This window comes from Phascolarctos cinereus, unplaced genomic scaffold (genome assembly GCF_003287225.1).
Source record: "Phascolarctos cinereus isolate Bilbo 61053 unplaced genomic scaffold, phaCin_HiC Scaffold_2;HRSCAF=192, whole genome shotgun sequence".
In the NCBI taxonomy this organism is placed as follows: Eukaryota; Metazoa; Chordata; class Mammalia; order Diprotodontia; family Phascolarctidae; genus Phascolarctos; species Phascolarctos cinereus.
Genome location: NW_027555625.1, coordinates 250,636,015 through 250,659,603, shown reverse-complemented (window position 1 = coordinate 250,659,603; position 23,589 = coordinate 250,636,015). Strand labels below are relative to the sequence as shown.

Here is a 23,589-nt window from a genome sequence, read left to right as displayed (position 1 = left end):
CTCAAGCCATCCACCAGGTCAGCCTCCCTTGTAGCAAGGACTGCAGGAGTGCACCACCACAACGTAGGGGTAAGCTGCATTTTCTTGATCTGTAAAACAAAGAGATTAAACTAGATGTTGTCTCAGACCCTTTTTAGTTTTAATTTATTAAGTTATGGGGTCTTCAAGGATGGATGAGCACTTCTCAAGGATGTCTTAGGGAGGATTCCTGCCCAGGTATGCATTGTACTTCTGAGGGCACTTTCCATTCCGTAATTATGTAAAGCTCACTTTGTTTACTACAGAAACGGCCAAAAATACAAGCCAATGGGACTGTATGGGAGCTTCCTGGTCATAAACGGACTGATCAATCTTAGCTCTGTGACAAATACAATAGAAGCACACAAAATTGGAATTGTTCCTATGTCGCTGCCAGCAGCTCATCAGCAAACCCAGACTGCATTGCTACCCCATCTTTTTTGCATTTCAAATGAATTGATGAAATATTCATGGAAGAGGGATGGGATTCCATTTTGTGGTGATGGTAACTGGGGTGGGGGGGGAAGGGTTAGCCAAGCCAGTGCCTCCAAGAATTAGCTCCCAGGCTAGCAAATGTATTCACTTGATAGTCAAGGTAGCTAGATTCCTGAACCATAGCTAAAGTTGACACTCTGTAAAGCCACGCAGAGCCTTGCTCTGAATACAGCCTAGCTCATTCTGCTTTCCTATCCCTCTTCATCTTAAGCCTCATTCCTGATTACTCTCTCAGCCCCCAGCAGTTCATCTTTCACTCTGAGAAGTTTCTGCCTGTTCATTGGGCAACTTTGAGAAACTCTTAAATATTATAAGAAGAGCTTAAATTTCTACAACCTAGTGAGACTTATAAAGCACTCTTCCCACAAAAGTTTTGTGAGGTAGAAGTCCAATATTATTATCCCCATTTAACAGATGAGAAAACTTAGGCTCAGAGATCTTATGGGATTTTCTCAAGGGTATACAGGTAATAAGTGGCTGACCAACACTGTGGTCTTCTGATGGCAAGTCCTGTGGTCTTTCCATTATACTGTCAAATCACCCTACAGACTCATTTAAAGTTATTGCTTCTCTACTCCTATTAATAACAACTAAGAACAGCTAGTATTTATATAGCTCTTTAAGGTTTGCAAAGCACTTAACACATATCATCTCATTTTATTCTCACAAGAACTCTGTAAGGCAGGTGCTATTAGTATCTCCATTTTATAGATAAAGAGACTGACTCAGATGGTTCAGTGAGTTACCCACAGCCACACAGTTAGCAAGTATTGAGGCAGCATTTGAACTGAAGCCTTTCTGATTTCAAGTCCAACACTTTATCCACTGCACAACCAGCTGCCCCTTTGATAGCATTCAAAGGATGAGTTAGATTGGTACCCCAAAGGTACATTCATTTCAAAACCCTTCCAAAATAGAAAAAAAACAGAAAGTGAGAGAATGTTCAGAAGTGAATCTGGGCTGTCAGGCTCTTGAGAGAAATGAAGTGACTGGAAATGGGGCAAGAATGAAACGAAGAACTTTAGAAATAGGAGTCAGATGAGATCTTGGGTCATCTTGGAGCCCCATCATTTTACAGACAAGAAAACTGTGACCTGGCAAATTTAAGAGACTTACCCAATGCCATAGGAATTAAAATGCAGATTCCTTAATCTTTACAATGTAGAGAAGTAGTTCCAGGTCAAGGATCAGGCCCCATGCCTCTGACTTCAAACCCAGTTGGCTTTCATGGCCTATCTAGAGCTGGAATGGGCTGAAGTAACCATTTAGTCCGACCTCCTTATTTTCCAGATGAGGAAACCAAGTCCCAAGGAGGGTGAGGAGCTTACCTGACTGTACCTAGGTAGCAAGCATTAGAGATGGGATTTGAACCCAGGCCTTCTGTCTTCATAGCCCGTGCTCTTTCTGCTATTCTATATTACATTCATTCAATCAATCAATAAACACTTATTAAATGTACTGGGTTTGAAATGATGGGGCTCCAAGATGACCCAAGATCCCATCTGACTCCTATTTCTAAAGTAAAAAGAGGCAAAAGAAAGTTCCTGCCCTCAAGGAACTTAGAATCTAATGGAGACAAGATGCAAGCAAATATACACAAAGCAAGCTATATTCAGGATAAATAGGAAATAATTAATGAAAGGAAAGCACTAGAATGAATAGGGGTTGGGGAAGGCTTCCACAGAAGGTGAGATTTTAATTGGGACCTAAAGGAATCCAAGGAGGTCAGTAATCAGAGAAGTGGAGAGAGAACATTCCAGGCATGGAGGACAGCTAGAGAAAATAAGAACTGAGAGAAGCATCTTGCTCATGGAACAGTAAAAAGGCCAGTGTCAACAGATCAAATGGTATTTGTCAGAGAGTAAGGTGTAAAAAGACTGGAAACGTTGGAGGGGACTAGGTTATAAAGGGCTTTGAATACCAAAAAGAGCATTTTGTAATTGATCATAAAGGCAATAGGGAGCCACAGGAGTTTATTGAGTAGGGGTGTGAATCGATTAGAGGAGCTTTAGGAAAATCTCTCTAGTAGCTGAAGGGTGGAGTGCAATGAGGAGACACTTGTGGCAGGCAGACCCACCAGCAAGTTATTGCAATAATCCAAATGTGAGGTGATAGAGAGCCTGCGCTATAACAACTACTACTGCTGCTGCTGCTGCTGCTGCTGCTACTGCTACCATTTATATAGCACTTACTAGGCAATGTTTTGTTTTGTTTTGTTTGTTTTTGGCAATTGGGATTAAGTGACTTGCCCAGGGTCACACAGCTAGTAAGTGTCAAGTGTTTGGGCTGAGGCCGGATTTAAACTCAGGTCCTCCCAATTTCAGGGCCGGTGTTCTATCCACTGCCCACCTACCTGCCCCATTAGGCAATGTTTTAAGCACTACAAATTCTTATTTGATCCTCACAACAACCCTGGGAGGTAGGTGCTATTATGATATGTCATATGATTGTGATGGAATACTATTATGCTGTAAGAAAAAATAAAGTAGCTGGTTTCAGAAAAAAATCTGGGAAGACGCACATACTGTTGCAAAGTGAAGCGAGCAGAACCAGGAAAACATTTTACACAGCCACAGCAGTGTTGTAATGACAATCAGCTGTGAAAGACTTAGCTACTCCAATCAATACAATGATCCATAACAGTTCCAAAGGACTCATAATGAACAATGTTGTCCGCTGCCAGAGAGGGAACTGACGAACTCAGTGCAGAGTGAAACATCTCGACTCTCACGTTATTTTTTTCTTTGACAACATGGCTAATGTGGAAATATGTTTTGCATGACTTCACACGTCTACTTCGTATGGTATTTCGTACCTTCTCAATGGGTGGGGGATGGGCAGGAGGGAGAGAATTGGACATGAAATTTTTTTAAGTGCCAAAGGTCGCAGAGAGGTCAAAAGAGAAAGATAATCAAGAAAAGGTCGTGGGATTTGGCAACTAAGAGATCATTAATAACTTGGGAAGGGCAGTTTTGGAGGAACCATAAGGTTGGAAGTCAGATTGTAAGGGGTTACGAAGAGGGTGAAAAGAGAGAAAGTTGAGGCGCCTATTGTAGAGGGCCTTTTTGCAGACTGCAGTTACAAAGGCAGAAGGTATATAGGATGATAGTGGGGATGGGAGGACCAAGTGAGAGCTTTATCAGAAGAAGACCTTAGGGGTCTTCGTGGCCAGCATCAAAGATGAGGAGAGTCTTGAAATTCCTCCAAATATCCTTAGACCTATCAGAGACAGAACCTAGTCATAGGGGGACTTTGGTGCCATTTCACAAGAGGACTTGGAATGGCTTTTCTCTTTTCTACTTCATTTTTTTGTTCACTCTTCTGCTTCTGCTTATACCAGCTGCCTTGTTCCCCTAAGGATGACTTGACTTGGAGGGATCTTCGATGATGGGTGAGTCCTTGGCTGGCTGATATCTCTTGTTCAGCCCCAGGCGTGATCACTCTCTGGTCTGCTCCACCTCCACAGATGGGTACCCTTCTCCTCCCCACCTCCCCTACCTTTCCAGTCCCTCTTAACACCTTGGACACCTGTAAGCACCTTGAAATTAGGGACCCCGTTGTCATCTTGGTTTTGTATCTTAAGTGCTCAGCACAGTACCTGGCACATAGTAAATGCTCAATAAATTCTCTATTTCTATCCCCTATCTACATAAGATTGAGAGGGGGAGGGGGAGGGGGAGGAAAGGGAACAGGGAAAGAAGCCTTTTCATCCAGGGGAAGGGGAGGAAGGAAGAGGGGAGAGGCAATGGATAGAACCCCTGGCCACTCCAACCCTGGCCTGGACTCCAGGGGATACTTTCTCCATTTCCCTTCGCCCTACCCCACTCACTCCTGAGATCCATTCTTCTTCCTGGCTCTCTCCTTCTGGAGCCTCAGGCCCTTGGAAAAGGAGCTCATTAGTGCCAGGTGGCACACATCAGGGAAAGCAGCTTTCCACACACCATCAGACATGTCAAGATGACTCGTTGGGGCCCAGCATCCTCAATTACTCCACTTGAGCACCATTCCCTGAAGCGTGGAGGAGCTCTGAGGAGTCAGCGTGTTATCTGGGGAATGGAAGCCTTCACATATGTGCTCCTGGCTCGAGCCTCCTGCACATTCTTTGTGAGGCAGCCCCCAAGCCACAGCGATCCTGCTGGATGCTTAACTGGCTATTTAACCAGCTTGTATGGAGTGGGGCACAGAGGCACAACTTCAGGCCAGTCAGGAGGGGAACCACACTACTCTGGTTAATCTGCTGCAGAAGGGTGTTCAGACAAGTGAGCTGGCAACTGCAGTCAGAGCTGCCCGTGGTCTGGGAGGAGGGGTTGGGCAGGAGACACAGCTCAGCAGGCAGAGTGGGTGAGCAGGGTTTGCTCTTGATCTAACATGGCTGCACACCCAGCTTCCCTTCGCAGCTCGACTTGGGTTTGTATAATCACCCAGGAGCACTTTGCCTGCCTTTGTGGCCTTTTTTTTTTAAATTTTTTTTTTCCTCCTCCCTGTCCTCATTTTACCTGCTGAGCCTCCCTTCACCTGGAACATAGTTTATGTTCGAGGATGTAAAGAGAATAACAATAGATTTTTCTACGTTGCTGGACGTTGATCCACTTTCAAAGAGCTCTATTGAGGATATCCTGCATTTGATGGGGAAGCTGAGCCCTTCCAGGTCACTCCAGCCTCTCCCCCTTCAGACACTACCCTGGGGAATGGACAGAGAATGGAGGGAGAGATCACTCTTCACCAAAGACGAATTAAAACCCAAATTATTTGATCTTCTATGATGTAAAGAGTCGAGGGAGAGAGAACAGATGTAAGCTCCCTGAGACCAGATTGCTTCCTTTTTTTGTGTGTGTGTATCTCCAGCACCTGATGCAGGACCAAGAAAGTACCTAATAAATACTTGTTGATTATTGGTTAAGAGAGGAAATTAAGGAGAAATGGACACTTACTTTTTGAAAGCATGACCACGCATATGAGGCAGCTTGGTGGCCCAGTAGATAGAGCAATATCAAGTTAAGAAGACATGAGTTTTCAAATCCAGCCTCAGACATTCACAAGCTGTGTGACCCTGGGCAAGTCACTTAACTTCTGTCTGCCCCAGTCTACTCAACTGTAAAATGGGCATCATAATAGTACCTACCTCCCAGGGTTGTTGTGAGGATCAAACAAGATAATATTTGTAAATCATTGAGCACGGTGCCTAGCACATTATAGCTGCTTAATAAATGCTTGTTCCCTTCCTTCCCTCTCCTCCCCAACCCATGTCTATAAATACTTACTAAGCACCTACTATGTCCAAGGCACTGTGCACCTTGAGGGCATGTAACATTTATTCTGTCATCTCCATAGCACTAGAGCAGGGATGTGCTGTTGCTAATGCTGGTTGAATAAAATTAATCAAGGCCAAGGATTATGTCATCCTTCCCATACGAAAAAGAGAATTTCTCTTCATACTTATGGATAAGAAAGATTATAGGACACTAAGTTTAGGACTGGAAGGGACCTTAGAAGTCATCTGGTCCAGCCTCCCCACTTTACAGGTGAGGAAACTGAGGCTCAGACAGGCCGTGACTTACCTAGGGTAGTAGGAAAGTAGGTAGTAGGAAAAAGAGATAGAATTTTTGTTTGTTTTTTTGGTTAGGCAATGGGGTTAAGTAACTTGCCCAGGGTCACACAGCTAGCAAGTGTTATGTGTCTGAGGCCGGATTTGCACTCAGGTCCTCCTGAATCCAGGGCTGGTGCTCTATCCACTACACCACCTAGCTGCCCCAAAAAAGGGACAGGATTTGAATGGAGGTCTTCTAAACTCCCAAGTTCAGAACTCTATCCACTATGCCACACTGACTCTAATGTTACTTATACAGGTTATCACACACACACACACACACACACACACACACACAGAGTCCATTCTTCTCAAACCCGGGCCTCACAACTGGCCTTGAAACTTCTGGGTGTACATTATAGAATCTTGGGGTTTTAGAACTGGAAGTACTTCTAATATTTCTTTAGGGCATAGTTGTCAAACATGCATCTGCTGCCTGCAACACTCCTGAATGCCACCTGAACCAGATTAAACTGTAACTGAAAAATTTTTACCTAACTAAATAAAAATATAACAGGACATAGTTAATGTTAATATGTGGTTTTCTAAGTCCATATACAGCCCACAGGCATCCTTATGTGGGATCTTTATGTGGATATAAGGAATCTTTATATCCATTTTGACTTGAGTGTGATACCACTGATTTAGGAAATGTGTCCCTCATGTTAGAGGTGAGGAAAATGAGACCTTCTGAGGGAGAATGTTTGACCAAGGCCACACAGCTCATTAGTAGAAGAGTTAGTATTAAAATCTTACATCTCTTTGTTCCTAGGTCAGTGATCTCTCTATTAGATCAGAGCTGCCTTTCTATTAAAATCAGTTATTTAAGGACTTGCTACTACTACCAGGTAGACCCAGGCCAGGCTGAAGGCCATTACAAGAGTTGACACCTTCCAAGAGGGAAGAGGGGGATGGAGTTTGCAGATAAAAGCAGCTGTGGAAGAGAGATAGTATCATCAAAGGTCACATAGCACTTCAGCTGGGGATCAAGTATAAAGCTGTTTTCTTGATGACTTGAAATCCTATAGTTTTTAATACATAACTCTTTACACATAGAGAGTTCCTTAAATTCCTACATAGCATTGAATCCAAATAAACCGATTACACATGTCAAGATGTTTAACCTGCCAGCTTTACCCTAACATCCCATGGAAGTCTCCCATAGCCAAAGTATCCTGACTCCTTCCTTATTGGCCATAAGATGTATAGCACAAAGCAATGAGGCCTTTCAAAGAAAATAACTGAAACTAAACTCAATTGAATGACAGAGGCTGGGTTTTTGCCCAGCCCCAGAGCCAACAGAAGCTAAGAACAAACTTCTGAAGACAATCTCTGAGAACAAAGGATGCTGATCCCAGGCTAGACAGAAGCAGGATACAATTGCAGGAATGTTGCAAGGCTGTCCTAGAAGGTAAACCTGGAGCAGGGCTCTTTCCACTCAAATCTTTTCTCCTTTTCTATAGCTAGCACTAGGAAGCCTACTTAAAGCTCCAGGCCTAAGGAGAGGGGAAAAATTCTTGTTGACTCTGTGCCTTCCACCCCTCCTTCCATCTGCAGTCTCCTCATGGCTTATTGTCTCAGACTCTCCAGATTCCCCCAAACAGCTGTCATCAAACCACCAAATATCCCATACATCTAGATGCCTCAAACAGCTGTGGAGAAAAATGTATCATGTGGAATAGCCTACATAGTTGAGAAGGGACAAGGGTAGATGGAACAAGCAGGCCAAACAGGAGCCAAATTGGGGATCACTGAGAACCTGCTCAGGGTCCATCCTTCTGCCAGGATCAGGGGATCAAGTCAACATCTGGAAACAAGAAGAAGCAGGATTACTATAGGCAGATGTACTAAATCTTAGCAGTAGATCTGAGCATCATTCCACCTCCCTGCAATGCCTTTTCCTACTAATTCCTGAAAATTGTTTATTAATGTTTTTATTCTTATATCAACTACATTTCCCAATCTATTTCCCCCTTTCTACTCCCTATCCTTGTCCTTTTTCTAATAAGCCACCCCTTAAAACAAAGAATATAAAAGAGGAGAAAAAGGTCAATACAACTAGCCAACATACGAACCAAGTACAATATTGTATGCAGTACTCCATAACTATAGTCTCCCAACTTTAAAAAGAAGGGAAAGAGGAATTAAATTTCATTGTTCTTCAGTCATTTTTCAGTTGTGTCTGACTCTTTATGACCCCATTTGGGATTTTCTTGGCAAAGATACTAGAGTGGTTTGCCATTTCCTTCTCCCACTCATATCACAGATGAGGAAACTGAGGCAAACAGAGTTAAGTGACTTGCCCAGGGTCACACAGATAATACTGTCTGAGCCCAGATTTGAACTCAAGAAGATGAGTCTTCCTAACTCCAGGCCTGGCACTGTATACACAGTACCGCCTAGCTGCTCAGACAACTAAATTCTCAAGAATGAATTAAGGGAAGGGAGGAGAGTTTTCTGCAGGAAGTAGATAGCAATAATGATAATAACAACAATAATAATTTACATTTCTATAGGCATCTTGCATTTAGAGCTGGAAAGCACCTAAGAAGCTATCCAGTCCAACCCCTCGTTTTCAGATAAGGCCAAGAAAGGCTTAATAACCTGCCTAAAGTCACTGGGGTAGTAACAGAGCCAGGATTTGAATTCAGATCCTCTGACATCATTCCTTCCAATATACCACAGTATACAAAAAACTTTCTTTACAGGAGCCCTGAGAGGTTAGCAGTACAGATTTTATCCCTTTTTTGCAGAGGAGGAAACCAAAGCTCCGAGAGGTAAAATAACTTATTTGAGGTCTAGAAATTGTAATGTAGGTCTTGTGACTAAAGAAGATTTATACACATGGTAACTAATGTCTCCATCAGATTTCTTCCTACTTTTCCTTTTGTTCAAGACTGATCACACTTTGGAATCATAGTGGCTCCCTTTAATCGCCCTCAAGATGTTTTCTTCTTGCAAAGTCAGACCACTTTTAGACACCGCTTTCTCCACAGTCTTTGTTAGTTGAAGGGAAGCTAGGTGGATTGCAGAAGATCAAAGGCTGGCTAGCTCTCTGGGTTCAGCCAAATTCACCAGCCAGGTACTCTCCTAGAGCAACCAAGCTGAAAGTTCCAGGAAGACAAGTTGCTTCAGAATGGTTGAGGTTTGCTGGACAATAGACTGAGCTTGGGATGCCCTGGGAGAAAAGTCAGAGGCTGAACAATTCAGTCCCCACACCTCTAAGCAGATGATTAAACTCACCTCTTGGACTCTTTAGGAGACATTCTGAGGATTCACAGTCCCCTGAAGGGCCAGACTTTCCAGCTTGGACTGCAACCCCTGAAAACCTGGAGGGGCTACCTGGTCCTGGAGAACCCTGAGATCCCAGTTTTTCCAGAAGATCTTCCCCTGATTGGTCTAGAATAAAGCAGTGTCAGAAAGTTCAGAAATTCACTGGCTCATTCATTCATCAATAGACTAAGCCCTTTAATTTGCTAAGTGTCTATGAAGTGTTTGGCACTCAACTGGTAGTCAATGAGAGCCAGAAAAAAACAGGAGATGAAGCTTATAGTCCTATATTGATGAATTAACTGAAGAAATAGTTAGACCTACCAGGCTGAATCCTGGTATATTTATATGTATATCTGAAATAAGTAAGATTAATACAAAATCTTTTCCAGGCCAACAGAGGAAGGACTTCTGTGGCAGGATGAGATCAGAGACATAGCTTAAAAGATGAGGTGAGAGTTGGTAAGGCAAGGAATCAGTGTGAGACAGACAACTGCTGGGTTAAACGAAAGAACAGAGGAACTAGAAAGTGCAGTATCAATGTGAGCTAGCCATGGCTGTACACTCCCCTTGGCTTAGAAGGAGTCTGCCATGTTAATGGTCCCAGGGGAGAAGCATTTTCACCTGTCGTTCCCTGGAGTCCAGGAGACCTTTGTACTGATAGGACAGGGCTATTCTTCTGCCCCTTAGCTCCCAGCCCACCTAATAGGAAAGAATCATTTGGAAACAAGAGAGAATTTGGTTCTTAGAGCATGGAGAAATCTAGGCTGGGGATTTTCTCCTCCCCCTCCACCCCCTCCTCCACACACACAGGGCCTCTACTCTAATGAAATATGTTCTGATGGGGGAGACATGGATCATATCCTCAGTAAGCTTTTAGTGTGAAGTGAGAGTCACAGCCTTGTCTTTGGGGGTCTCTTGGACTTACATGAGGTGAGGAGACATAGTCACTTTTCTCAGAGACCTTCAGGTCCAATAAGAGGAGAAACAGACTCTGATGTTAGGGAGCTTATGGTCTGTTTATTGATATAAGGGGTGGGATATTGGGTGTGACCGAGACCAGAGAGCAGCAAAGTGCCCCAGGATCCCTATCTGCACTGAAACTGACTTTCATTAAAACTGCAGGATGGCAGAGGCTGGATGGTCAGAGGTCTCTCTGTAACTTACGCTCTGCCTGAATCTCAACACAAAGAGAAAGGAACAGGCTAGAGTTCAGTCCTCAGTGCTAAGAACCATCCATCAGAGATAGTTGAGAAAGTTAGACTTTGGACCAGAATGACCAGAAATGCCATATATGGCCCTTAGTGAGCCATAAAGCTCCAAGCTCCAGTTACACAGGAAAGCCCGAAAGGTATAGATGTGGGGTTCATGGGGTCTTGGGGAGAGATTCAGGTATAAAAATACTTGCTTGCCCTGAGCACATAGGTTTGCCAATTAACTACTTAAAAGCCGTGGAAATCTAATTTATGTAATTAAATCCTATTTCATATATACCAGGGGAATCCTGGAGTGAATAATTTTATAAATCTAATAATTATCTTCTTGCTGAGCTGTTTTATTTCAGATTTTGGGCCACTGAGTTTGCTTAAAGTGAGGGGCACCTTACCCTGATCTAGCTAGCCTCAGCCTCCTTTTGCTTCTTAACGGTACAAGCTAGTGACAGGAATGAAAGTCCCCTGGGGTCTATAGTCATCTCAGCTCTTGATCAAACACTCTTCACTGCATTGATTTCTATCTGACGCAGGGCCTTCTCTCCCCACCCCCAGACTCTGCCAGTACTAAGCACCAGGATTGAGGGGGTTGCTGCCTTCTCCCACCTTTGCTATAGGCAGCTGCCTATTACCTGCTCTCTCCAGCTGTTTTCTTCAGGAACAGGAGAGAACAGCTGGAAGAAGTGGGGGTGCAAGAGAAGGAGGGGAAGGTGACAGTGCAAGTGGAAAAAAGGCAGCAATGGTGTAACAGTGTCTTTCCCCAGGGATGGTGACAGATCCTAGTTGCCCTGTGATGTTTAAGCTGAATCCTGCCAATTAAACTACAGACCTGGACTCCTGCACAAGACAGAGGGAGAGAAAAAATAACAGCCTTCACTGCAAATAGTCGTATAGAAAGATATTCAGGTTCAAAGTCTGTCCTTGGCTAGCTTTATGCCTTTTTTCTCATCTTCTTTGTTTTCCCTCTCCCCACCCCCTGCAAGGTTTCTAGCCCTAATCTCATTGCTTGTGTCTCTTGGAATCGGCATCTCTATCCATCTCAGCATCTGATCTCCGACCCTCCGTCTGCATTGAAAGCTGGCTGCTGTGGCCACCAGCCAATCAGAAGGACGGACACCTGCCAAGGTCATCTCCACCAAACCTCCTTGATGGAGCCCCCTCTCTCCTCCCTCCTCCCAGAAATGCAGCTGCCTCCAAGGTCTGGCCCAGAGTAAGAAAGGGACTTGGCTTTCTGAAGGGCTGCCATGCAACAAGCTGACTGGGGAGGCGGCAGCTGGATGTGACAATTTCTGCAGTGGTCCAAGGCAGGGGCAGTCCTATCTGTCAATGGTGCTAGTTGGAGGGTTGGTGAAGACTTAGTGCAGGGATCAGTGAGAGGCAGATTCAGATTCTCCTATAACCTGTCTTTCCCCATCAACCCCCCCAACCTTACCCCCTCTCCTTCCTCAATCGGGGCTGAGTAAAAGGCAATAAGGCATAGTATGGTAGAGAAAGTACACTGAACTGGGTGTTAGAAGATGCTTAATCTCTGCTACCAATAAGCTGTGTGGCCTTGGGTAAGCAAGCTCTTTCTCTGGGCTACAGTTTCTTCAGCTGCAAAATGAGAGGTCTAGGTTTGATTGTCTCTGAGATCCCTTCCTGCTCTAATATTCCATGACTTTTATTTCCTTTTGCATGTTCCCAGGGAAAGAAGTCCCACCATGTCCCTTTCCAATCCTGTTATCAACTCAGGTGGAAGCACACTGAAGGCAGGGATTGTATTCTGAAGATCCTGCTGCCCAGTACAGTGTCGTTGCTGGTTCACAGAATGTCAGTGTCAAAGGGACCTTGGGAATAATATAACCTAACAGGCACAATTAGTGATCATCCAATCTTTGCTTGAAGACCTCTAGTGGAAGTCATCCACTATCTCCTGAGACAGTCCATTACATTCATGGACAGTTCTAATGGTTAAGGAAGTTTTTCTTCTCGTAAGCAGATTTAACTTCTATAATTTCCACCCAAATCAAGTCCTTAATCCTCTGAGCAGATAAATAGCCCATAAACTTTCTGGCCCCTTCCATAAAGAATATACAAGCCAAAATACCTAGGTAGCCCTCTCTCCCAGGATCTCCAGGGAATCCATCCTCTCCTCTGTCTCCTTTCTGGCCCGGAAGGCTAGCAAGACCAGGCAAGCCTGGCTCTCCTGACTTTACCTCCTCCTCCCAGACAGGCACTGGGGGCCTGGTGTTTTCATGAAGGAATGGATCAAATTTCAACACATGAGCTAGGGGAAGAGAAGAGAAAGGCACTTGGTCACCTTCATTCTTCAGAGAGGGCTGGGAGAAAGAGAACCTATGGACTGGGGTCCCAGGGAAAGCTGTTAAGGAAGAAAGGGAAGCAAGACTACAGAGTAGGGAGATCTAGGAATGAGGGAGGTGGAATGGGAATTGGGATCTCTAGGATCATGTTCTAATTCACTATACACAAATCACTCAAATCCCTCTGCGCCTCAGTTTTCCTATCTATGAGAGGAGAACAACTCTCTCTGAACCCTGTTGCCTTATGGGAAAGACACAACAGATAGGAGAGCCTTCTCATTGACTAGGAGGGAGGTGATATATAAAGGCAAATGTGTGGAGAATTGGGCAAAGGTATGGCTCTTTGGCTTGGGGGGCTACGGGGCAGGATGCTATGGGGCAAGGAGATAAGGGCATAGGTCAGGAAGAAGAGCCTTGTAGGGTTTCATTTCATACTTTTGCCATTGTCTTTTCCTGGGTAGGAGAGGAGAAACTTTCAGGTCCCACTTGTACAAAGAGTGTGACTTCCTTAAGGGAATTATTATCACTGTGACCAGCCCTCACCCCGTCACCCCCTAATCATTTGGAACTTTGAGAAGAAGGTCCCAAAATGGGTGCAAGTTACTAGGTGTGTGATCTTGGGCAAATCATCTAACTTGTCTGTATCTCAGTTTCCCGAACTGTAAAATGTGGATAATGATAGCCTCTACTTCACAGGGTTGTTATGAGAATCAAATAAGATCACATAAGGGCTTTGCAAAACGTAAAGCAGAATATGAATGTGATTTGTAGTTGTTTTGTTATTATTACTCACTCTGAATCAACTGCTCACAAGCCTGGCTGACCAACTGGTAAATGGTGGCGAGGGACTGGGGCTCTCCCTGAGAAGCAAACATCGTTATTTTTGTACGGCACAACAGTGTGATGAGAATTTAATCTGCAGAGAATTTGAAAGTTAGGCTAAATTAGTGAGCTGTGAAAGCCTAAAATGGGCAGTGCTATAGGCCATGTGAGGAACAGCAGAAATAAACAGGTAACAGCCACGCTTCTATTTCATGGTGTACATTACACATGGAAGTCTGGGGTGAGCAGTGGCGTGGTCTGAGAGCTCTGGACGTAAAGTCAAAGGGTCTAAGGTTTTATCCTTGCTAATCATGTGACTCTTGACAAATTACTGTCTCTTTCTGGGCGTTAGTTTCCTCATCCGTGAAATGGGCATAAAGATACTAGCATTGCCTATCTTGTAGGTCTTTGGTATATGGTTTCCAGTAGGCATGAACAAGATGATGTTTGTAAAGTGCTTTGTAAATTGTAAAGTGTTTTATAAACTGCTTTGCAAACTGTAGAGTGTTTTTATTATTATTACTTATTATTGTTGTCATGATTACTACTACTGCTACTACTAATAATAACTGACATTGCATGATCCTGCATGCCCTGAGAACTGGCATGCAGCATGAAATCTGGACTGCAAGGCAGGCATAGCCTTCTGCAGGATGCTGACCAGAAATGGAACAGGATGGTGAAAGGCCTTACCTTCTCTCCTCGCTCTCCTTTAGGCCCAGGAAGTCCCTGAACAGGAAAGAAGGGAAGAAAGACACACATTATTATCATAATTCTCAGGAATCTGAAAGGAAATAAGAGGAAAACTCAACCAAGGGTATCCAGGATCTAAATCTCACTCAGGGTGACTGAAGCTATGACCCTGTGGCCCTGGCTAGCACTGAGGCATTCTGGATGTACCTAAGTGCTTGCACTTTGGAGGATGTGAAAGCCTCCTACTGAGGGCCCCTTCATCCAGTGCTTGCTGTTCCAGTCTCTTTAGGTTCAATCTAATGCTTTCTGGGTGGGACTGGGAGACACAGACAGATAGACAGAGACAGAATGAGAATGAGGACGTGAGCAAGCACACAGCAAAAGGCTTGGAGAATGTGAGCATTGCTCATAAGCATTCCTGTGTTTGCTCTCATGAGTGTATAAACACAGAGAGAAGCTGGGAATATGCAACCCACTGTGCCTTATGTTTGGATGTGGGCTCCGTATATGTACATGAGGCTGTGAAGACAGGTTTGCAGCATTCAAGTAAAGGGGCAGCTGTGTGGATAGATGTTTGAGCACAAGCAGACAGAGAGAGGTTTGGAATATGCAACACTGTCCATTTGTTCTGGCTGCTGTCCCTGCCTTGGCCTGAATAAGCTAGCCTTCTGGCCTAATTCAAGATTTCAGGAAATGCTTGATTGGCAGAAAGTAGATGAATTTTCTTTTCTTTCCTTTTTTGGCAAGTCAGGCAAAGAGCATGGGGAAATCTTGAAAGCTGAGACCCTCTTCAAGGTGGAAGGACAGAGGCTGAGAGAGGACATGAAAGGGTGAGAATAGTCCTGGGCCTTCAGTTCCACAGAATGGAATGAGGGGCCTTCTCTGAATCTGAAAGAAATCAATTTAGGACAAAGAAAAGGCTGTCCTTCAGATAGGAATCAACTTAGGGATTCAGTGCCTCCACAGTTGCACAGACTGGAAATACAAACAGCTTCAAATAAAATTTACAAACATTCACATCTGTCTCATCTTTATATCTCCCAGAGCCCTGAACACTAGGTCCTGATAGACACTTAAGGTTATTGAATGAATGGGCTGGTTATGAAGGGTGATTAGGAGTATTTATCTGCATTCCTAACCTTCACAGAGGACAGTGGGTCGGCACAACCTCCTCAGATTATCTGGCCTCCCCTTCCTTTGCTGCCCCTTCCCCCAGTTATAATTCAAAGTTTTAGGGGCCTTCAGGGCACTGCTGGCATTCTGGCATTTGCTTTTCCCCCTGGGTACTTAATGTCAGAGCTTTGCCATGGGTGCAGGACATACCAATTCTTGTAAACCCCCAAGAGTTCATTTTTGTGCAAACTACCTTCTGCCTCACCTGGGGGCATCCAGAGAGAGGCCAGCCTCCAGAGGTCCTCTCCTCGGGAAGGAGCAATGTCATTCAGGAGGCATTTTGCCAGGATGGAACAAGCTTCTGACTCCAGGCAAAATCTCCCCTCCCTGCTGGGCATTTACTGCACCAGCTAGGTGCCTCTGGTGCCTGCACAGTATGGATAACTGGGGACTGCTGCAAGGTACCAGGATATATGAAGAGCCATTCATCATTCCAATCCAACAGACAAAGCCAAGGCTGGTTTCCTCCCAGCCTCCTGTGTCCAGCCTTGAGATACAGAACAGCAGTAGGTCTTGCTGACGTATCATCACTGCTCCTAAACCCAAGGACCGAGTCCAGCCTATCCAGGTCTGTTCCTCTTTAAATAAATCTGGTATATACAATCCCAAGCTTTTGCTAACAGCTACATGGGGGGTGGGGTGCTGATGTTTTTCTTTATTTTAAAAAAATTCTTTTAAAGAGAAATAGCCTAGGTCATAAAAATAGGATTCTTTTCCCAAAAATTGCTTTATAAATCTCTTTTCTACAACCCACAAAAAGAAGGCAAATCCATGAAATTTCAGCAACATCTACACCATTCTACTTTCCAAGCCCTGGCCCCCAGCCTCAGTAGCCGAGTGATTTGTCAGCTCTATACTCACCGTGGGTCCCACGTCTCCAGGGGGTCCCTTCTCCCCATTGATGCCTCTGGCACCAGCTATTCCCTGAAAGCCCTGTAAATGGCAGCAGACACCACGACCTCTCAGCCCACACTTCCCGCAAACATAGGAAGATAAGTCTTACTGACTTCAAGTCTGGCATTCTATGCCCGTGCTCTTAGGGAAGGATTACCATCCACGGTAACTTCCCAGAGCTTCAGTCAGGCATGGGCTTCGCCTTCCTAGCTCAGGAACCTATAAGAATTCCCCACTGACTACAGCATGAAGCCTAGATTTTGTAGCACGGTATTCAAGGCCCTCCACAATCTAACCCTACTGTATCTATGTACTGCTCTCTTACACGAACTTTTTGTTTCATCCAGGTCAGTCTCTTCACTGTTCCTAGGACATAAACCTCAGTTTCTTCATTTATAATATGGGTAGGGAGGGATGGATTGAATGCTCTCCGGCTAATCCCTGCTAGCTCTATCATGTGAAGCCAGTGCCATGCTCATTCCATGCCTTTCTTCTCCACTCCAAATTTACCCATTATTCAAGGCTTGTCTCAATTGTGACCTTGGAACACACTCTTGGTTACACAGTGGCATGAAATCAAGGACATATATATTTGAAAAAAAGGATGTGGAGAGATTGTGTAGTGGGAATAGAAGATGGCAGATGGGCAACCCAACTGTTAGGTACTGCAGTGGACAAAGCACAGGACCTGGAGTCAGAAAGACCTGAGTTCATATCTTGCCTCAGACACTCACCGGCTTTGTGATCCTTGGCCAATTACTCAGGTCCTCCTCTGTAAAATGGGGATAACAATAGCACCTACCTCTCGGGGTTGTGACGAAAATCAAACGAGTTAACATATGTAAAGTGCTTTGCAAACTTTAAAGCACTATAGAATTGGTAGTTCTTAACTACCATGGTACCTTCAAAGCACTATAGAATTGGTAGTTCTTAACTACCATGGTACCCTCAGTAAAAGAACAAGACGAAAAACTTCAGGTCATTGGATTGCTTTTCTATATGGACTTCATGGGAAACCATCGACAAGAATTACACAGGATGAGAAAGCATGGTGTTGTTGTTTGGTTGTTTTTCAGTCATGTCTGACTCTTTGTGACCCCATCTGGGGTTTTCTTGGACAGACATTGGAGTGGTTTGCCACTTCCTTCTCCAGCTCATTTTACAGATGAAGAAACTGAGGCAAACAGGGTTAAGTGAGTTACCCAGGGTCGCACATCTAGTAAGTGTCTGAGATCAAATTTGAACCCAGGACTCCAGGCCTGGCACTCTATCCACTGTGCCACCTGACTGCCCAAGAAAACATGGAGGGGGCTTCCTTTTTCACCAGCAGAAGAAGTACTCACATTGCTGAGTCCACCAAAGCAATGATGTGGTTTGTTTGCTAATAAGAGAAACAGCATGGTGTAATGGAAAGAGTATTGGCTGTAGGCAATTGGGCCAGAAGCCCTGAGTTCAAAACCTACATCTAATGCTTACTACCTATGTGGCCTTGGATAAATCACTTGACCTCACTAGGCCTCAGTTTCTTCATCTGTGAATTGACAGTGATTGGACTAGATGGCCACTTTGGTCCATTTCAGCTCTGGAACTGTGATACTATTCCATTTTGGAGAATCTTGCATTCTTAGGTACACTGAGACATCTGAAAGCAGGGTCTGCCCGGGTCTTCTTTTCCTTAGTGTCCCCTGAAGTTAAAGAGGTTGTGAGCTCCCTAAGGGCAAGACCCATATTAGCTCCATCTCTCCCATAGCATAGACAAGCTCAAAACTCACACGTGGTAGGCATCAGAAAATCCTGGTTGAATTGATTCTTGGAACCTTATGTGGAGGATGCTCCCTCCTCTTCTCATCCTCCTCTGCTCTTCCTCCCATCCTTCCCCTTCAACTCTTCCCTTCCCTGCCCCACACCCATGGTCCCACGCACTGGTGAAATGTCTGATAATTACTTCAATGCTAGTAAATTGCCTAATAATGAACAGCAACAAAAATTCTGATTAGATTTTTAAAGGCCCTAAATTGCTTAGGTTGCTACAGGAAATTAAAAGTGAAGATGACATCATGGAAGACAGTTATCTCTCCTTCCCTGAAACTCTCTGCCACATCCCCCCTCCCCCCTCAAAAGGCTAAATCCTGGCCTGGAGGAGCTATGGGGATAACCCTGGGGGCATTGCTGATGTTCTGATGTTTTATTCTTCTGTTCTTGTTTCAAAGTTCCCTGCATAGTGCCCCCAGCATCCTGGAGGCAAGGAGCCAGAGAAATCCAACGGAGAAAGGAAATCACTGCAAGGTGCGGAGCTTGGGGGGCACAGATTGACAACCTGTCCACCAAAGTTTCACTGATCGAGGAGTGACAGGCTGCTACTCACTGAGTGGGGTTTCATCTTCACCTTCCCCCAGTGCTGTGATCCTCATGACAGGAGCATGGAAAGTATTTGGCTCAAGGACCCTGGGGAGTTTGGCTCTCATCTTTATTCTTTTTCCTCTGCCTCCTCCCCACCATACTCTGCCTCCCACCCCAATTACATTATATGTACAGGGAGGGAGAGAGATGGAAAGATGCAGAGAAAGAACAAGTGAGAGGGGAAGGAGAAAGAAAGAGAGAAGGGGAACAGGAAGAGGAAGGGAAGGGCAATGGAAAGGGAAAAGGGGAAGGAGGGATGAAGAAGGAGAGAGAAGGAGAATAGGAAAAGGAAGAGAAGAGGAGCAGGGAAGTGAGGGATGAGGAAGGGGAAAGAAGAGGAAGAAGGGGAAAATAGGAAAGTCAAGAGAAGGACAAAGGGAAGGAAAAGATGGAGAAGGGGAAATGGAAGAAGAAGGGAAGGGGAGTAGCAGGGGATAAGGAAAGAGAGGAAGATGGGGAAGGGAAAGAAAAGAAAAGGAGGAGGGGGGGGGAGACTGTCAGAGCTTTCCTCTTACCCTTGGGCCAGGAGGTCCTGGAAAGCCAGCTGTACCTTCAAATCCCCTCATTCCCTAGAAATAAAAATCAAGGTTTAAGGATTAGGCCTGAAATTGAGTATGGGAAATTGTTCCTTAAGAGGTAGAGAAGAGTCAGGTCAAGGTCCTTGGTCACACACACACACACATACATCACAAAACACAGGCACACATGCTCTTATATCACATGTACTTTGACATTTCAGTTCCTGGTTTGGGGGAACCTTTTGGGGGACCATTCTATGTATCAAAAGCATTTTTACCTTTGGACCTTGGAGGCCGTGTCTCCCAGGGGGTCCTTGGTGGCCAGGGTGGCCCTGTAGGAGGAAACCCTCAGAATTTGAGTGTAAAGGAAGAAGGGTCAGGACCCCCGGACTCTCTAGGGGTCAAATGCTTTGAAAGTCCTAGACTTTCTGAGAAATATACTTCATGGTAGTAAGAAAGGTTCCCATCTTCCCTAGCCCAGTCTCCAGACAAAACACCCATTTTGCACATAGTACCTGTAAGCCTGGATGTCCAATGTCCCCCTTCTCACCTTTGACCCCTGGTGGACCCTATACAGGAACAAAACAATAGGACTCTTTCCTACAATCTCCCTTGATATTAATTTTGAATGCATAAAGAAATAGTCAGCAGGTTGGGAAGTAGGAAGGGAACGCATGTGTAGTTTTGTAAGGGGGTGGAAAGCAGAGGAAGGGAGAAGGAAGGATTACCTACCACAGGTCCCTGAACTGTGAGACCTTGAGTCCCTGGTGACCCCTGCTGGCCTCCAGGGCCCTCTGGTCCAGTCTGTCCGGGTGGACCTGGTTCTCCCTAAGAACAGAGAGGAGATGACAGATGAAGTCACATCCTTTCTCACTGATTCTGCAATAAACTCTCAAAAGCTTCCACCTTGTGATCCCATCAAAGCCAAACTCTGTAGTTAAGCACTTCAACATCCTCTGCAATCTAGTATGCCCTTAATAGTCTGACCTTATATTCTATCACAATCCAAAGTGAACCTTCTACTGCAGCCAAAACACTGATCCCCGTGGGAGGGAACTAAGTACTACAGATTTTGTAACCTTCACCAGGGGCAGTGGACACAACGGCTACAATGGATAGAGTGCCAGGCCTGGAGTCAAGAAGACCTGAGGTCAGATCTGGCCTCAGGTACTTGTACTAGCTGTGTGACCCAGGGCAAGTCACTTAACCTGTTTGCTTCAGTTTCCTCATCTGTAAAATGGTTGTAAACCCTGTCCCAAAGCCCATTGGTATGTGACTCTCTCCTTATCGGTGGATATAAAGGTCCTCCCCTGCATGAGGAGGATAGAGTTTTCAACAGGAGGGAGCTTCAGTTCTTCTGTCAGTCCCCCTTTGGGGACTCATCATTTGGGTGCTCCTGGCTTCCAGCTCCAGTAGAGAAGATGGAAGAGGCCAATCTCACTTCATGTTGCTGAAGAAAAAGACTCTGGGAAGGCATGAGAGAAACCGGCAGTCTCTATCATGTCGTTATCATCATCTTGCTACTCTAGAGACTTTGGGGAATTACCCCTTGGGTGAGACTGTTTCTGGGTTGAGCGGCGTCATCTCGCGTCCAGCAGGTATTCTCTTATGCGTAATTTCTCTGGGTTTTGTTTTGCTATAATAATTCTGATAAATGGGCTTTGGGACAGGAGTTACATGGAGATGCTAATCATAGCGCCTACCTTCCAGGGTAATGCGGCACCTTCCTCGCTGGGAGGATCAAATGAGATAATGCTCTTAGCAGAGTGTCTGTGTAAATCTTTATCATCATCAGTATCATCACCACCATCATTTATACCCCTCACGAGAGGCAGCTAGGTGATGCAATGGGTAGAGTGCTGGGCCTGAACTCAGGAAATCCTGAATACCAATTCTGTCCACAGGTGCTTACCAGCTGTGTGACCCCATACCAGCCACTTAATCTGTCTGCCTCAGTTTCTCCCACTGTAAAATGGGGATAATAACAGTGCCTACCTCTTTTGGTTGTTGTGAGGATCGAATAAGATAATAATTATAAAGTAATTAGCACAGCGCCTGGCACGTAGTAGGTGCTTAATAAATGCTTGTTTCCTTCCTCATAATTTTAACCAAAGAGATCAGGCTCTGGGAGTCTTGGATGACTCGATGCCAGGAGGGTTTAAATTCACAAGGATGGACAAGAGGCAGAAACTTTGCCACTTGCCACCTGTGTGACCTTGGACAAGTCTCTTCTCTATGCCTCAGTTTTCTCATCTATAAAATGAGGAAGTTGGACTGCATAGTCTTTGAACTCTCTTCCAACTCTCCTTCTGTGATCAGCTAAGCTTATAATCCCAGGCACGTATGGTCTACTGAGTTCCAGGGAGCTGGCTGAAGGTGCTAAGGCTCCTTAGCCCTCACTGTCATTTTCCTACTTCACTCTCAACAAGGAATTGACAGGAACTGGAATTGGTTCTGACCAGTACAACCAGGAGGGAGGAGAAGAGCTGACATCTTGGGGCAAGAGCTTATTTTCCAGAGGGAGGAGCAGAGCCTTGCGAGCACGGGGAATGTATCCTTTATTCACAGTGAAACTCACTGGACACTTAGTAGGCGTTTGCTAAATGCATGTTGGCTTGAATTCACAGAAGTTTCCAAGCTATGGTTGGCCTGGGAAAACCAAATGGAAATAAAATACTGGCAAATCCCAGGGCTTGTGTGTAGGCAGGGACTATTCCTGAAGAGGTCATAGGATTATAGTGGAAAGCCATCTTAGGGACCATAGTTACAATACAGGGAACAAGGATTTCACATTGGAAGGTTATTTAAAGGCCATCAGGTTTGCTGAGCAAAGTGAGCAGAACCAGGAGAACACTGTACACAGTAACAGCAACATTGTGTGATGACCAGCTTTGTTAGGTTTAGCTCTTCTGAGCAATACAATGATCTAAGACAATTCCAAAAGACTCGTGATGCAAAATGCTATCCACATCCAGGGAAAGAACTATGGAGTCTAAATGCAGATTGAAGCACACTATTTTCTCTTTTTTTCCTTTCTCGTGGTTTTTCCCTTTTGTTCTGATTTTTCTTTCACAACATGACTAATGTGGAAATATGTTTAATATGATTGTACATGTATAGCCTGTATCAGATTGCATGCCATCTTGGGGAGAGGGGAGGGAGAGAAAAAATTTAGAACTCAAAATCTTATAAAAGTGAATGTTGAAAACTAAACATAAATTAATTAATTTAATTTTTTTTTAAATAAAGGCCATCAGGTCTAACATCTTCATTTTACAAATGAAGAAACAGAGAAAGTAAATTGCTTGACATCTACAGGTAGAAGAGCCGGTATTTGAATTTAGCTGACTTTAAATCCACCTCTTTTTCCATTGCACCATGAGTCAGAAAGTATCTCTAAGTGGTATGGGATGGAGGCCATTCTTGGAGGGGGGGAAGCAGAGCCCTGGGGAAAATCAATCACATTTTGTCCTGCCCTCTCCCCATCCCTGCCCTTACACACAGAGATGATATCTGTGACAACAAACATAAAGGGAACCTTAGCGCAAGGGGTTCTTCACATTTTTTGGTCATGTGCCCCTTTGGCAGTCTGATAAAACCAATAGACCTTTTCTTAAAAGAATAAGATAGAGTGGAGGGCATCATTGCTAGCAGCTAGCCCAGGTATCCCTGATTCTGGGAGGTATAGTGCTGAGAGTGATTGCTGTGAGCATATGTGAGTTTCAGATCCTTTTTAGCCCCCACTGCTGGCTAACCCTTTTTTTCTCCCCTTCTTGCTTCTTCCTCCCCTGAAGCTGCTATTTCTAGCATCTTTGTCCTCTCATGTGTGAGCCATTCCCCCCCTTTACATCAGGGTGGGTGGATCACCCCAGTTAATCATCATGAAGGGGTTTGGGGATGAAGATTAGTATTCATGGAAACTCTGAAGTTTGGATTGGTTTTCTACAGACTTGAGAATTCACCAGGGGGGGAGGGCATGATCATGAGGTGGGAAGCACAGAATTTCCCCAACAGAGAGATTGATCCTTCTTTAATTCCTTATCCACTAAGCTTGGCCGCCTTGCTTCCCTGGGTGTTGGGAGTAATGTTATCGTCAAAGTTAATTAGTGCAGTGGACCTGTGTCTCCTTCCCCTTCCCTCCCTCCTTCTCCCAAGAGAGGCTTCCCCACCCCCATTCCAGCCCCTGCAGCAGCGCATTCTGCTGACTG

The 23,589-nt window shown here is 44.8% G+C and overlaps 1 protein-coding gene across 1 annotated transcript in view; it reads right to left on the bottom strand.

The window, feature by feature from the left end:
- Nucleotides 1-7,101: 7,101 nt before the first annotated feature.
- The window catches only part of COL20A1 (collagen type XX alpha 1 chain), a 109,457-nt gene continuing 92,969 nt past the window's right edge, over nt 7,102-23,589 (bottom strand). Inside the window, 11 exon segments of the mRNA XM_020981572.2 lie at nt 7,102-7,907; nt 9,344-9,499; nt 9,995-10,072; nt 12,668-12,847; nt 13,675-13,741; nt 14,397-14,432; nt 16,431-16,502; nt 19,379-19,432; nt 19,660-19,713; nt 19,897-19,950; nt 20,114-20,209. Of these exon segments, the coding sequence (XP_020837231.1) occupies nt 7,888-7,907; nt 9,344-9,499; nt 9,995-10,072; nt 12,668-12,847; nt 13,675-13,741; nt 14,397-14,432; nt 16,431-16,502; nt 19,379-19,432; nt 19,660-19,713; nt 19,897-19,950; nt 20,114-20,209 (867 nt within the window). The 3' untranslated portion in view covers nt 7,102-7,887.